At 40.2% G+C, this 16,182-nt stretch overlaps 1 protein-coding gene across 14 annotated transcripts in view; it reads left to right on the top strand.

Moving 5' to 3' along the window:
- Rbfox1 (RNA binding fox-1 homolog 1) overlaps positions 1–16,182 on the top strand; it is a 1,859,632-nt gene that overhangs the window by 1,739,467 nt on the left and 103,983 nt on the right. For 13 of the 14 annotated variants that reach the window (XM_019210635.2, XM_019210636.2, XM_010644147.2 and 10 more), the window contains 3 exons: positions 2,329–2,472; positions 8,980–9,033; positions 15,561–15,653. In XM_019210635.2, coding sequence (XP_019066180.1) covers positions 2,329–2,472; positions 8,980–9,033; positions 15,561–15,653 — 291 coding nt within the window. The remainder of the gene's footprint in view (positions 1–2,328; positions 2,473–8,979; positions 9,034–15,560; positions 15,654–16,182) is intronic. The other variant, XM_033758659.1, reaches the window with a different exon arrangement.

Below are 16,182 nucleotides of genomic sequence, written 5' to 3'. Positions count from 1 at the left end.
GCTCCTACTTAGCATATATGGTCCTTGTGACACAGTCTCCTGCTTTCTTGTGTGGTCTTCTTTCCTGGTTATCCTTGCTGCATATTGCCTCTGACTAGAGATATGCAGGCCCACATATACTGCCCCACATACAGAACAGTAATTTCACATCTCTTCATCTCGGTGCATGCTTGGCTCTCACTTTGTACAATGCCACCTCCTCCACCTCTTCTCAGATGCCTCTCACTTTAGCAGTCACCTTCAGGACTGCACACCTTTGAGCCTCCCGTTCTGCTGTGTGTCCCTAAGCTCTTTGTGACTTCTTTCATCCTAGCCCCGAACAGTCTGTGTTATAATTGTCTTTTTCTAACTCTCTCGTCTACTCACCTGGGAAATGCTGACTTATGTGTCTAGCACATAACAGTTGCTCAGTAAAGATTTGTTGAATAAGCGAATGAGAGCTTCTCTTTTTGTCTCCCGAGATAGCTTTGCCCTCTTTTAGCATTTTCTTAAATGGTCACTATTCTGAAAAATCAACAACTTGCCCCTTACGGAATGCATACCCTATGCCAAGGGCTCTGCCAAGTTGGTACACTAAATTATTCCATTCCGCCTTCACAAAGCTTTGTAAGGTGTGCACTCCTGTTATTTATCATTTTTTTAGTTAAGTATCATCATCTCTGTCCCTGCTCACCCTGGACAACAGGCGAAATGATTACATGGCAATCATCATGATGTCTTTCGCGCTTGGAAGTTGAAGTCATCTGCTGGGTTTGGACACCAGGTCAGCTTGGAAGTGTTGGGTGTGCCAGCCAGCAGGAGGTCTTGATTTCGGAATTCAATTCAGCAAGTGTTAGGAAAGAAAGTACACAGGAAAGCTTCCAGTAATGCTGGTGTTGATCAGAAAGTTGCTAACTGTGCCCACGTTACCGGAATGATTCCTTTGCATTTCATGCTGTAAGGTTGTCTCTTTAAGTCGCTATTATTTTACCCCTGGCTACGTGCAGTGGTAGTTTTGTGCCAGTTATATGATTCTAGATCGCTTATAAACAGGTGAGGGCGATTCCTTGCTCATAAATGAAACAGACTGGCATACACTCCTCCACCTTACTTTCTGAGAAACTGAAATCTGATATGGGTAGCATATACTGCCACCTACAGGCAGGATCTACTAATTGCAGAGAAAGTACCTAGAACTGCAGAAGGTTCAAAATGACAGTACTGTTGCCATGTAAAGGTACATGATCCCAACAATGAATGTAACTGTACTGTATCCCTAAATGTACCAATAAACTCAATAAAAAAAAATGACAGTACCGTTAGGATACTGCGATTTTTCGTGTTTCTGGCCTTATGTGGGTATCAGTTTAAATACCATCATATCTAGGATCATTTTTAATGGAGGGTGGCCAGAGAGGAACAATGAATGATGCTAATGGCATTGCATCATGTAGAGCTATGTAGCACATGAGAACATGCTGCAGAGTTGGAATGTGCCTCATTTTCATGGAAGCACCCTCTACATGTAGTGATTAAGCGCTTCGAGTGTAATTCATGCACATGAAAGGCGTATACACCTTAGCTAGTTGTAATGCACTTAAATTTAAATCTGTACATGTGGTCAGTAGTTTTCACAGTTAAGAATCGCAGTTAAAACTAAAAAATAAAAATAAAAAAATAAGTCCATCAGCTGATTCTTTGGACTTCCAGAATGCCAAAGTGCCCTTTCAGATTTTTGACATTTATCAATATTTTATCTGTACAGCCTCAGTAATTATGTAAACATATCCTAAGACTGAACAGCACTGATTAAAGAATAACGTTCTCTTACCTTTTTTCCGTTGAGTTTATTGGTACTTTTTAGGTATACAGTACAGTTACATTCATCATGAGGATCTTGTACCTTTATGTGATATATCTTGATTCTTATTTTCTCCCTTACCTTTAGTGACTATTACTCCTTTCTCGCTCGTGATTTCACTTTCCACCTCACTCCCAGTACCCACTAGTACCATCCTCTGGCTTTATCTTTCTCTGTAAGGCGTATCTCCTTTTGCCAACACTATATTTATTTATTAGTGGGTTTTATGATATTATTCCCCTTCTACATTATCCTCTATGAGGGTAGGAGGTTTTGTCTGCTTTAATCATTCCGAGATTCAAGGTCCATTATCGGCACACAGTGGAAGATGAAAAAAACATTTGCTGAATGAATGAATGATTGAATGGGTTGTTCCTTCTCTTACTCCTTTGTTCTGGCATTTCCCTAGTATTTGTGAAAGCAAAAGCACATAGGGACTGTACAATTGAGTCTACTCAGAGCCTCTCGCTTTTCTCTTGTTCTTTTAGCAGACAGATGACGCAGCACCAACAGATGGCCAGCCCCAGACACAACCTTCTGAAAACACGGAAAACAAGTCTCAGCCCAAGAGGCTCCATGTCTCCAACATCCCCTTCCGGTTCCGGGATCCCGACCTCCGACAAATGTTTGGTGTAAGTACTGCCTTTGTCCTCTGGAGTCCTCAGAGTTTGCCTCCTCATGTAAGTTGCTGGTATGCACAGTACTAAAGTGAAGTGTTTATATAGTAGGAAGGTACTGGAGAGTCTAGTCCATGGGTAGGTTGTCCTAGAATCTCTTTAGAGTTGTAGTACAAATTTCTTTGTAGATGCTCAATTTCTGCTTCACCAAATTGTCATCTTTTAATAAGTAAATTTGAATGTTACATGAAAAACAAGCTGTTGTATTACACACTGTTGACACAAGGCCATTGATGACTCCAAACCCAATGGCCTGAGACCTCAAGTCACAGCTGAGATAAACACTGGGAGTCAACTTGGTTCTGCTCACTACTGCAATTGCTAGTTCATCTGGAGTGGTGACTCTTTGCCATCTTCTGATGCCCTTCTGCTTTCCCAGGCACTGTGCATTGAGATTTCACATGAAGCTGCAGGGAATAACTAGTTCTCCATAAAGCTTTTTATTTTTTTAAACAACAAAAACAACAAAACACTACCAATTTCTAAGTCTGTTTTGAGTATTGCAGTATGTATTCTCCTGGAATCAGTGACAAGGATTCAAAGGTATTTACTTAACATTAAATGCAATAGAGGACTTGATATCAAAGGCCAAAGAGACCCAGGCACCCTGCTAAAACACAGAACACACCATAAACTATCATGACCCCAGGGAAAACAAATGAAAGTGTTGCTTCTTCCTAGACCATTATGCCCTGATGCTTTTCCTGGAAGATACCTGCACTATTCACCTTGGGAATGGATGAGCTTGCAATTTCTTTGGTTTTTAATTCCACCAAAAGACAAAGCTGTGACAGAGTTTGGATATCATCTGTTTTAGCAAATGTAGTCTGTTCCTTTCTCCCTAACATTTGAGAAATGGGAGCAAGTGTGTGTACAATCAGTGGAAAGAACTACATTCTTAACCTTTGGCTTGGAGCAAAGGTAGGCTTGTTGGTGACTCGTCTTTTAAGAGCTTATAGATGGATGCAAATATTACAAAAAGAAGAAGAAGAAGATCCCATGTTATATGCCTTGCTCTGGGCAAAGTCAGAAGTGTTCTCTCGATGAAAAGGATGCCCTGGTGTCACACTCAAGGGCTGTGTTGTTTGGGGGTTAGCTTGCACCTTTTCTTTAATGCACGTGATGCTTATCAAGTATGCATCTGACACAAAAGCAGAGCAAGCATCCTAATATTTAAGATACCCCGGCTTGCAACCTGACATTTCAGAGGAAAAGGTCAGCTTTTGCACTTTTATCTCTCTCATTTGATAACAACCTTGAGTTAAGCCCTCTAACTCTTGCAGAACAGAGATACCCTCGGGCACTTTCAGGTCAGAGATGACTCCGAGAAATGCAGAGTTTTCAAAGTTAAAGTCCAGGTTAAGTGCGTGCAAAGCAGTGAGACCAGGTTTGAATGACAACCAGGAATTTTAGTCTCTTTGTCATGTCACGTGTGGAAGATGTCATGCTGTCCAGCCCATACCTGCTCATGAAGTGTCACTGTGACGTTGGATTTGAACTTGGTCCTCTTATTGACCATCTGGCATTCTTTCGTGGATTAATTTGTTGCAGCACCCACACACTTCCAACCCACAGTGAAGGCTGCATTTCCCTTCCTGGTCTCCTTGGTTATTTGAAATTTACCTAAGGCCATAATACCAAGTCAGAGAGGTGTTCAACATACTCACAGCTTGAAATCACAGAATAAGAATGCTGCTCACAGTACTGTCTAAACTTCTCTGCTGTTCTAGAGGTAGGACAGATGGCAGGAAGAAAAAGCTTTCCAGACTGTCATATTATCTGTTGTCAAACCTTGATGAAAACCTTTCAGAGCTCCCCTTTTTTTCAGTCAGGATTTTCAAGCAACTAACAAGATATCAATTTGACGAGACGATATATACAATCTATCAATTAAGAAAATGCAGTATACATTCATTAACACTAAAATAGTTCCATTCATCACGAAGAGCAGTTTTGTGTGAGATTCTGGTTTTGTGTGAGATTCTTCTATAAAACTTATTGGGCACATATGGATTCTTAAACCCTTTGCAATAATTCCGAGGCCTCCTTTGTTTATAACCACCATTCTGAAGAAATGGAATTTTAGAACTAAGAATCTGTTCTTCTTGGCCAAACATTGGTGGTCACAAAACCCTTCTCATTATGTGATACATTAAGCAGCATGAATCAGATTGAAAGACATCTGTACATTCCGTTTGGCTTCCCAAGCTAGAGTATAGGGACTTAACATAGTTTCCTCTTTTAGGCCACAGTTACTGTAAAAAAAAAAAAAACATTTTAATCCCAATTAGGCATTTCTCAAACCCTTTGAACATGAGACATCTCCACTTTTGATGCTGTCTTCTCTCTTTGTCCCCTTACTTTGGCAGATGTTAAACAAGGAGAACAATGACAGAGAACAACACTCACAAAGTTTTGTGTGCTTTTTCTTCTCCTTTTGTGTCCTTTGTTAAATATAGGCACAAAGATTTCTAAGTAAAAAACAAAACAAGACACAAAGCAACCTCTTTCTTCAAACTGCCTAAAATTTGGCAGTGTTCAGAGCACATTCTGAAACTAGTAACGCTTCCATCCTGATACTTGAATTGCTACCTACCTGAGGGGTGCTGCAGGTGGCTCACATCTTATTTTTAATTTGTGGCTTCAGCACCTTTTCTCTGAGTCTGGACTCCAGTTCCCTTTCTTCCGTCACTCACTGTATATTCGTTACTACTTCCTCTTTTGGAAGCACTTGCTCCATTGATTGGTGTGACATCTTCTGGCTCATGTTAGGATTTTTTTCTTTTTCAATAAAATATTTCTTGGTCAAGTAGCTATGTGGCTTTGGGATACAAATCCGAAGCCGGAGCATTTTAAAAACACCATTGGGTGTGAATGAATGGATCTCTTGTATTATTAAGGGCATTGGTTCAGACATTTCACTGGAAATGAGGGTTCCGACCCTGACTGTTTCCCTGGAGATCTGTCTTCATGCTTAGGATCCTCTGTGAGCCTACCTTTTCCTTATATTTGGTTTCTTAAGTCCACAAAAGAAATGTATAGATTTCTACCAACTGTATTGCAACGTGTTACTCTTGAATAGATAATGTAGATGAATATTTAAAACCTAAACATTTACTGGTTCGAAGGGAGAGAAGGAGGTGATGCTACACCCAAACCTCTGATATCACCCCTGGCATCAGAATTATTTTCCAGAAAGATTTGCTTAGTGAATCGAGGTCTATCATTTTCACAATACTCTCACGGATGTCACAGCTCTGCTCTTGTTATCAAAATACTGGCTCTTCTGCCACGAAAATGATCTAGTCACATCTTCTGTATTGTTACGAAAGATGGATCACATGACTTTTAGCACATGCAAAAGACACTTTCATGATCACTGTTGGTGATTATAATAGAGATGGGCTCCCTTGCACCTTGAGTGTCCATGCCAAGTTCCCACCCACTGTGGTGCTTTGAGTAGCGAAGTCATTTGGGGGGACATAACACAATGCATCCTATTTCTGCATTAAATCCAACCCTGAGGACACCTGGATTAATGCCTTTTCGTAGCCTCTGTGGACACTCTTTGAACTAACATTTATTTTCATGTTTTATGCTGTATCCATTGAACATCCTTCACAGTTTTTCAGAGAAATATTATTTGATCTGGGGAATGTCTAAACATGCTGGATACATATTTGCCCAAGTGCGTGCCTATAAGCTTCTGGATTTTCTCCTTGATACAGCTCTCGAGACACCTTGTGTGGATCGGAGATGCTGCTGCACATTGCTGTGGAGTGAACAAATGCTAGTTATGTCTGCGAAGGAGTTGTGTCTATTTAAATTGAAAATGTGCCAGCTGTGTTTACATCATTAGCACCAAACTTCCCAATTAAACTGTTGATACTATAAATATAGTACACAACTGTCTTGGAAATGGGGCTTACATCAGCAATTCTTCTTACGGCTCGTTTCACTGGCTTTGGGAACCATCAACCTAGAGGCAATTGCCAAAGAAGCAAACCTTTGAGACCATTTCAGGGCATATGGTGCCATTGTTTCATTTAGGGAATGACACATGCTAAGATTACTTTTTGATTAGTTCTATCTCAGCCAGATCTTATTTTAAAGGAAGTGTTTTTGTGTTGACTGCTTAGAGAATGTTCCATAGATGACATTTGCTTCATGGTTTGGGAAGAAGTCTTTTTCAGGCTTCTCTTTCCATAAATATATGTGCTTCTAGGCTCTGATGCCTGAAATAAATATGATGGCATCTGTGTGCACTGAATATTCTAAGATGATTGTATCAAAATTGCTGTTTCCAAAGAGCTCACAAAGCTGGAGGATTCTTTACTATGAAGTGCAGTTAATCTATCTATCTATCTATCTATCTATCTATCTATCTATCTATTTCGATACTGGAGATTGAACACAGGGCCTTCATGCTGAGCTGACCTTCTTTTTGAGACAGGAACATGCTAAGTTGTTAAGTTACCCAGGCATGACTCAAACTTGTGATCTTCCTGCCTTGGCCTCCCAGAATACTGTAATTATAGCCACCACACCTGGCTTCAGTTCATCTTTGAATAGACAATCCTCCATTTCCCACATAGGTAATGTTTTTTCTTCTATTTTTAATGATTTTTTTTTCGTCCAAGACTTACCCCTGAAAATGTTCTAAAAAAAAAGAACATTGTCTTGCTGTTAAGAATATTTGTATGTCCACAAGCTGTAGGACGAGTTCACTGCTTTTTTCTTAGTGTCAGCACACCACACGTCCTCACACCACCTTTCTACCATGCGTCTGCTCCTCTTGGTTTTCTTCGTGTTCTTTTACTTCTCTGTGAAATAAACAAGCACTTCTGCTCAATGAAAGAGCGTGTGCTCTCCTGACTGGGTAGGGGATGTATTTATTCTGACAAAGTGACACATTTTATGGCCCAGAATGACAAGCTTTGAATTCCTTTAGCTCGTAGTCAAGGCTATTTTCATTTCAACATTTTGACCTATTTATATGCTCCTGCCATTTACCTATGTTTCCTCTTTCCAAGAAAGGCAGATTTCCTGGAATGTTGCAAATGAGCCTGTGTATGTGTACGTGTATTTTTTTCTTGAGTGTTAGTGGGACTCTTGATGTTTGCTGTCTGGGTGACTCTCACGGGTCAGGCCTTCTGTCTCTACTTCTTTGTTCTCTTTCCACACCGTCCCTCCCTCCTTCATGTCCTTGATGCTTTCCACCTAGGCGGTGTAAACAGAATGGAGTCTCCTAGAGTAACAGAGGATGCAATTAAAAGCCAGAATGCACAAGCAATAAGATGATGGGAAACCCCAAAATAAAATAAAAAGAAGATTGAAATATTTCTTTATGTTGTTCTGTTTCTTCGTTCTAGTCTTGAAGTGGGCATTTGCTTTGGTTCTACATTTAGGCGGAAGCCGTGTCTCACTCTTCCTGGGCCACATTTCATGAGTTCATATCACTTCCTTCTACCTGTGTTACGTAGTGAAGACAGTGCTCAAGAAATGCCCACACCACTTCGTGTGATCTCACAAGACTGAACGGACTCCAAAATCGGGGCAAGGGATTTGGGATTTTCTGATGCTCCTGGTTTCTGAGTCCGCGTTCTCTTTATCTAAACCTGATCAATAATTGCTTGCTGTGCATTCTTCACTAAAGGGACCGGATTTAACAAATGATAGTCAAATTTGAATTTCAAATATGCAACAAATATGAGGTATAAGCATGTCCTAAGTACTGCATGGAACATGCTTATCTGGAGAAGTCTGAGGTTTCAGTTTAATACAGTGTTTGCATTTTATTTGGCAGTCCAATTTATTTGTAATTGACCTGTTTGTTTCTGGACTTTTGAGAGAGAGCCTATGTTTCTTAATGGTTTAAAAAGTATTCATTTAACATTATGGAGAATCATTTGGGAGATCATGTTTCAGTCTGAGCACCGTGGATATCTCGCATGTGATGGGTGGACATTGCTTTCATGTTTTGTTTCTTACTTGTCTCATTGCACCAGATGGCCACTCATAGTTTTACTGTGAACTAGGACCCAAAGCCCTCAACGTCATATTTGAGTTGGGCATCTTACTAGCAGAATCCCATGTCAGCAAGGGCGTTTCTCCCAGTGCTAGTGGATCAGCCTACAAGGGATATTATCTACTCTCCATTTGTAATCTCTCTGCTCAGTGCCTAGGAAAGCAATCACACACACATACACCAATGGGGAGCTTAGGGTTAACTTCTTGACTGCTGCTTTGTATTGGGCGCTGACAGTATATCTCATCCGGTGGAAGATAATGTGTGTGGCTGTATTTTGTCTTGTTTCAAGCATGTGGTTCAACACAAGAATAACAAAAAATGTATATTTTTTGACATTAAATGACGGGGGGAAAATACCCAACTTGAAGCATGATGACCGTAAAATAGTTCACTTCTCTTTTTGCTTATAAAATATTTCTATTTCTTTGCAGCAATTTGGTAAAATCTTAGATGTTGAAATTATTTTTAATGAGCGAGGCTCAAAGGTAAGCTCCTTAATTCACTTTAAAATTATGTAGCTTTTGATAATGAGTTTGCTTCGAATAAGGGGAAACAACTGCACTGTTTTAATCAACACAATGTAAAAATACTCATCAGTAAGAGTTTTTTTAGAGAATACTTTTCCATTTCCAAACTGGTGGGAAATACATTGGGTTCTATTTAAAATATATGGGGGTAATTTACAATTGGAGATATCTATATCTATATCTATATTGATATAAATATAGATATATATCAAGTTTCCAGAGGAAAATTATCCATGCTTAAAAAAATAATGATGTTGCTACATTTTTGTTTTGCAGTGATAATTATGTTCTTTATATTAAAAAGTGAGTTGATAGTCTCATGAGCAGGTAAATATGTGATTATTCTGTATTAATAAAGTGCAGTTATTTTCCTGGGTTTTAGGGGAGAAGATCTCATACACACCAACCTTTTGAATATAGCTGTACTCATTAGTATGTTTACTGACCCTCATTTTGCAATATGCTATTTATTGCCCTGGGTTTGGTTTTTGCTAAGAAACCAATTTTTAAATACATTTTCTTAGAACTCACAATCTTAGTAAAAGTCCAGGATTATAGGAAGAGACTCTAGTACCTTAAAAGAAATATATACTGGGAGAAGAAAAAAGCAAATGCTTCCAAAGTATGCTCTCTGTCAGGCGTTGTCTAAGTGTGACCCCAACCAGCTGCATCAACACCCACTCAAAATTTATGAGAATGCAAATTCTCGGATGCCAGTCCAGATCTGCCACACCAGAAACCCTGACACTGAACCCAGCAACCAGCATCCTAACAACCAACAAAAAAAAAATCAGGCCGGTCTTTAAAGTTACAAACACAGCGTATCTCTATTTTGGACAAATGTTAAGCATAAATATTTGTATAAATGTAGAATATCCTTTTGCCCACTGGTGGAATTTTCCCCCACTGCTGTTGCTGTTAAAGTCCCCCTCTTCCTATTGATCCCACAGAAGATTCAGAGGTCTCGTCAGAAAATAACACACCGGGCATGCCAGGAGACCCTGAGCAGTAACAGGGAGTGAAGGATGTTTTAAAAGGCTGGGGATCTAACCTGGAGTGACCGAGGCACCTACGTTTCAATAGTTCTGCTTTGCTTTGTCTCATTCTCCCATTGCTGGGGATTTTAAGTTCCTTTTTCTTTGCGTCCTTAAACTGTGCACATTTGAGGTAATTTGCTCGTGAGATACAGATACTGGTGTAGTTCCCTGTAATTTTCCTTGCCTAGACATTTTAGGACAAATCAGGAGCAGGAAAGCTGCTAAGGAGAGCTGGCTTTATCCAAGGTGGCACAGGCCACCATGTCCGCCTGCTTGAGTATAGAACTACCTCCTTCTCGTGAAGCAAATATTTCAATCTGTGAGTTCTTGGACAACTTACACTCTCCTCCCTCCTCCTCTAAGCAGATGTGATGCCACTCGAATGAAACAGTGTTGATCACACCGAGGCAAGAAGATCCTAGTAATCTCTGCTGTACAGGAGAAATGATCAGCCCATTATGTCTTCTGGTTTTGCTGATTCAGGGACCTTGTTATTCTGCTATACCTTCAGATATTTTATAGTCGTTCTTGCGTTGTGGCAGAAGGTTGACCTGTAAGCTGAAGCTGGTGGGAAATAAGATAACTTCCATTCTGCTTCCTGTATGAAAATTATCGCAGGAACTATTTCCATGCCTGCAAAGCTAAGCTGCCCATGCCTGCTTCTTTCTGCTGAGGCCTGATGGGTGCTTGGAAGAGGTATAGAAAATGACCTGGAACGCTGGCTGACTTATTTCTACCTCTGATTCTGTAGTGCACCACTGTCTTGAAAGGTTTTTTTCTTTGCTTATTTTAATATATATAGTGCCAGTCAGAGGAAGCTATTTAATTGCTTTTGAGAGCAGTTTGGGGACACTTGAAGAATATGGTTTGCTCTTTTGAAAAATACAATGGCAGTGCTATTTTTAAGACTTCTTCGTCATTTCCATGATTAGCCTTTCTCTGGGGGCTTCAGGAAAAAGACCATTTAAGTTTTGCTGCATCCGGAGTCTAACTTTGTTAGGCTGCTTTTTTCCTTTTTCTTTTGAATTAGAAAGCATGCAAAATCTTGCAAGTGGAGACACAGACTGGTTAGGTGCTGCCAGGATGTCACTGAGACAGTCCAGCTGGGAGCTGCTAAATGGGGGCAGTGGCTCACATAGGGATATTTGTCACACTTGACATTATCCTTTATGGGAAAAAAAGCCTTCCTGAGAAAAGCATTTCCATTTTAGTGGCTGAGAAACCTGAACCACCGCTACGACCCTGTTTCCCTCACTTGATACTGGAGAGACAGCCAGGAATCTGGTGGGACCTAAACAGCCAGAAACCCCGCTCCAGCCGTTATTTTCTGTGGGGGTGATCACTGAGGCAGATTACTCAGTGGGAGTAAGCACAGGTCTGTGCATATGTGTGTAAGTGCGAATATGCCTGTGTGTACACAGGCAGTGTACATATCCCCTGAGAGTGCATAGCCTAAGAATTTTATGTAGACACAAATATTTTATAAAGTTGGGTCATCCTTTGATAATTAGAATTCAATAACATTAAGAGGTCCTTTACAGAGCAATCTTATAATTCATTTTTCCTTTTAGGAGATTAAAGTCATTTGTTTACCTCTGCAGTGCTTTATTTGAGGATTGCATCAGTTTTAGGTGCTCTCCGTTGTGCCTAAGAAACACCCAGTGTGTCCTTTGCTCTGCCACATCTATGAGAATGGCATATATTTCCAGTGAATTGAAAAGGAGGAAGCTAGGTATGCTTCCTGTCCTCCTTGGCTTTCTAGAGTAGTGGGAGAAACCCGTCATTAAGATGAGCAACAGCAGTAAGATGTGCTATGTTCTGCAGTGATGGAGAGGCTACTGGGACTCAGGCGGGCAGACCGATGTTGTTAGAGGTGGAATGGCTTCCAGAAAGAAGTGACGTTTCAGCTGAGTGTGAAAGATCAGTGAGGAGTTAAGGAAAGATATCTTCTAGGAAAAAGGGGCAGAAGTCATTGAAAAAGAAGACTTGAAATTCTCAGTCCACAGCAGCACGAACCTTCAGACCCTTGTCACTAGCCCCTTATCTCTGAGTGAGTAATTAGAACTCACTCTTTTATATAAAATGAAAAATGTATAATTTCATCCATCCAGGGCACTTCAGAACCTTGTTTAAGGTATCAAATGGGATATTTACATCAAGGCAAAACCAGGAGTATACTACCTAAAAACAACCTAAGATGCAAAAGGAAAGCTAACGAGGATACAGGAAGGTCAGAATTCATGACTCACAAAAGGATTTTTAAATAAGCAAGTCACGCTGACCTGGCAGTACGTGTTAGGGTCACCGCCATCTGGTCAGTTGGCCATGATCCGAACCAATGGGCAACACAGAACAAGGGCTTTTTTCTCCTCTAGGGGTCATCGTGCTTTCTCCAGGTCCAGGCCTCTGATATCCAGGAGACCATAGGAAGCAAGGCCTCTCAGGCAGAGGGCATCTGGGCCCACTCTTTAGAGTTCTTTTTGTTGTGTTCTTCATTTCAAAGGGACCCACATCAGCGCCCCTGTCAGCCTCCGAGCTCTTTGCACTGAGACCTCCAAAAGATGCTTGTTTTGTTCACCATTCCATAATGAGAATATTCATGATGTTTTTAAGAACTACACGTTGCTATTTCCCTGAGATGTAATTCTGACCATGAGGCAGATGCAAAGAAATCACCTCGACATCTGCTGTCAAAGCTGCCTGGCCCCAGAGCTCAGCAGAGCTGGTACCTGGCCACGGAGAGAGCCCAGTGAGCAGCCCTCTGATTATGGGTCAGATCCTAGATGGGAACTCTGATAATTTTTTGACCCAGGGAGGACATTTCACTTCTGGCCTGGATGGGAGATAGAATCCATATCTGGTGAAACTTGAGTAGTCATCTCAGCAGCTTGTAAGGAGGAGACAAGACTGGAGTTTTCTTTTTTATGCACTTTCTGTAAGATTCCAAATATGTTTCGGCCTCTACCTGCTTCTCTCCTTGATGCACACAGTGCTGATTTGAGGCCAGTAGATATGCCTTCTGTTCAGACCATCATGCGAGAACAATTTTGGGGTGGGGGATATGGTTGGACAGGAGTGTTGAATGGTAAGCCCACCTCTTCATGTTCTTCCCAGTGCTGTGATAGTAGTGGCTGCAGGTCCCCAGTGACAGAAATGACACTATCTGTCCCTCCACATGGAAGACTGGGCTGTAGATTTGCTTTTCTTGCCTAGTGAGAGATTGTAAACCCAGAATCCTACTTTCCCATGCTGCTTTGTAAATGTTATCAATGCTAGCAAGGAGAACTTTCAGGGGAGGATGAGATTATATCATCTTGGCTGCACCATTGTCATCTGAGCTCCAAATGACTCAGTCACAAACCCACCTTGCCCCCTTGATGACTCTATCAGCGCCACCGATATAAAATTCTACTTCTCACAGAGAACCGAAATCTCCTTTTTGATGGTGTGCAAAGTGAGAAGAGGTCATGGAAACCCAACTCTTGGGTCACCCAAATGGCTTTGTTAGGCAAACAACTTCTAGGCTCCACTCTGGGATTCTGGTCTGGTGGATAGGGAGCAGGGCCCGGGAAAGGACTTCAGCATTTAATTTGCTTCCCTCTTCCTTCTGACTGGTGACCAAGTTTGAGGCCCACTGGATAAGATATAAGAGTTGGTAAATAGGGAAAACCATTGAAATTCTGTCCTTTCTCCTCTGAGGAGCTAATCTTTGCAACACTGTTTAGTTAGGAAACTTGTTAGACTACTCCATCTGGGTAGTGCAGGGAAGATGAAAGCACAACCTATCTTTTGTTCATTTTGTCTTATATTTGTCAGATATTTCACGTTTATTCTAATCACAGACCCCAAGTTTTGGAAAGATGATACAAGGTAATTCAGCCCCCCAAATATGGAAACTTAATTTTCCCTGTATACGGAATCATGAGAAATACTCATTTGCCCTCACCTAACACAACCACAGTTCATGTCGTCGGTCCTCATCAAGGCCGTCCATTTTGGGTGACACTTCCCTGGCACCCTGAAATCTGAAGTCTGGAGGTCACAGTAGAGGCTTGTGTAAGTCTCCACTATAGTCTTGAGAGCTAACAGCACGAGTGGGTTATGGCCGCTGCGTATTTGTAATTGCTGCACATTTTATTAGTAAAACTGAGTATCATTCTGCCTCAACTAAGCAGGAAGAGCAAACACATACTTATCTTTGCGTGGTGAGGTTTACCCAAGGCAAATAGGAGTTTCAACATATTGCATAATTTTACCCACGTCACCCTGTGAAATCTAGGGAGAGCTGAGCAAATTTACACTGAAATTGTTCAAAAGGTTGGTGTATATATTTCTGAACAAGATGTACAGATATGTTTAGGGATTTAAAAAGTAATGTGTAATGTTTTCTGTGCTCCTCTCAGGAACAGTGTCAGAGAAGAGAAAAGATGGATTTTGACAGTATGAAGTTTAGTGGGGTTGGTTTTTGAGGCTGAAATATTAAGAGCACATGTACCTGTGGTGAAGTAAAGGGGGAATTTGTTACCTATCACTGTAAGAGGAGGCTCTTGGAATGCATTATAGTGACATTCTATTCATGAAGCTTCTTAATATCGCTACCTGTTGCTATCATAAATAAATGCAGCATAGTGTCTTTAAACTTTCCAGTTTGTATTCATGTTTCCCTTTGGGGCAAAGAAAGAAGTATAAAATCTTGTCAAAAATCAAAAGCATGAATGGTATTGGGAGGTGGGGAAAGCATTCATTAAAAAAAAACACATTACTTGACTTGTTTACATTATTAATCAAAGGAAGTTTATTTCTATTCATTTCATGTGATTTTTTGGTTTGTTTATTAGAACAAAGAGTTTACAGTTTATTATAAAAAAAGGTCTTTCCTTTTTTAGGCTTTTAACTTTTATTTTTGAGAAGTAAAGGCGATAGAATTGACAAATTTGAATAACCCTAAAATTGCATGAAGAAGAGATGTTCTTAAAACCACACGGCATGACTCCGTAGGCAATGTTAGAGGATTTTGGCATTCATTGTTGAATTCTGTGCACATGTTTTATTTCATTTAATTTTTAATTTGCATGTCAAGAAAGTGGTTCCCTTTTTTTCCTCGTTATTTCATTTTATTCTCTGTGAAGACACTGTACATTTATTTTGATCTCATTTTCTTTTCTGTTAGATTTATTTTCTTCTGTAGTGACGTTTAGAAAGGTATTTTTGGTATCATTCTTTGAATTCCTCAGGGGTTACAGCTAACTGGTGACAGAAAAAATATCTTGTTCACATTTGTCGCTTAATTATTGCACATCTTAGTACTCTTATAATTTCTCTAATTTGCATGTTACAGAACTGAAACCAGGACAAGAAATAGAAATTAAAGCGAGAGAACGTTACAAAGTGGTCGTTGACTGAAATAATAATCTGCATGTTGTTTTCCCTTCTCCCTCCTGCATGCAGGGATTTGGTTTCGTAACTTTCGAAAATAGTGCCGATGCGGACAGGGCGAGGGAGAAATTACACGGCACCGTGGTAGAGGGCCGTAAAATCGAGGTGCATGTTCAAAATATTTTCCTTTTCATCTTTTTTGTAAATGTCTGCTTCACGTTCATCCGTTGTTCCAGATGCATCATTGGCGTCTTGTATGTGACCCTCTTCCCTTCTCATTGTTTATATATATATTTATATATAAAAAGGAAAATCGGCCTTACTTTTTTGATTTTACTTTATTTTGTTAATCTTTTTAACTGCTGAAAGGTGGATGGCAAAAGTGAGACAAAAAAAGGTTAATCTGAAAGGGTTTTGTTTTTTTTTTCCGCTTTTGATTTTATTTTCCATATTTTATAAACAATGGGTGCAGTAGTTTCCAAAGAGAAGACAGTATTACAAAACCAAACCCAGTTCAGGACAGTTGCTTTTTCTTTTCCTTTCCACTTCAGGGTTGAAGAGGGATCCACAGTGGTTTGCAAATTAAACCAAGTTGCGAAAGTAGTAGCATTTGAGAAATTTGTTCAACGGCAGCAACAACAAAAATGAGAGGCCTTTATCGTTAAACCTTTCATTTTTTTTTTTTTTTTTTTTT

Source organism: Fukomys damarensis, unplaced genomic scaffold, assembly GCF_012274545.1.
Source record: "Fukomys damarensis isolate Sample0158 unplaced genomic scaffold, DMR_v1.0_HiC HiC_scaffold_34, whole genome shotgun sequence".
NCBI lineage: Eukaryota > Metazoa > Chordata > Mammalia > Rodentia > Bathyergidae > Fukomys > Fukomys damarensis.
This window is presented reverse-complemented; position numbering and strand designations above follow the sequence as displayed.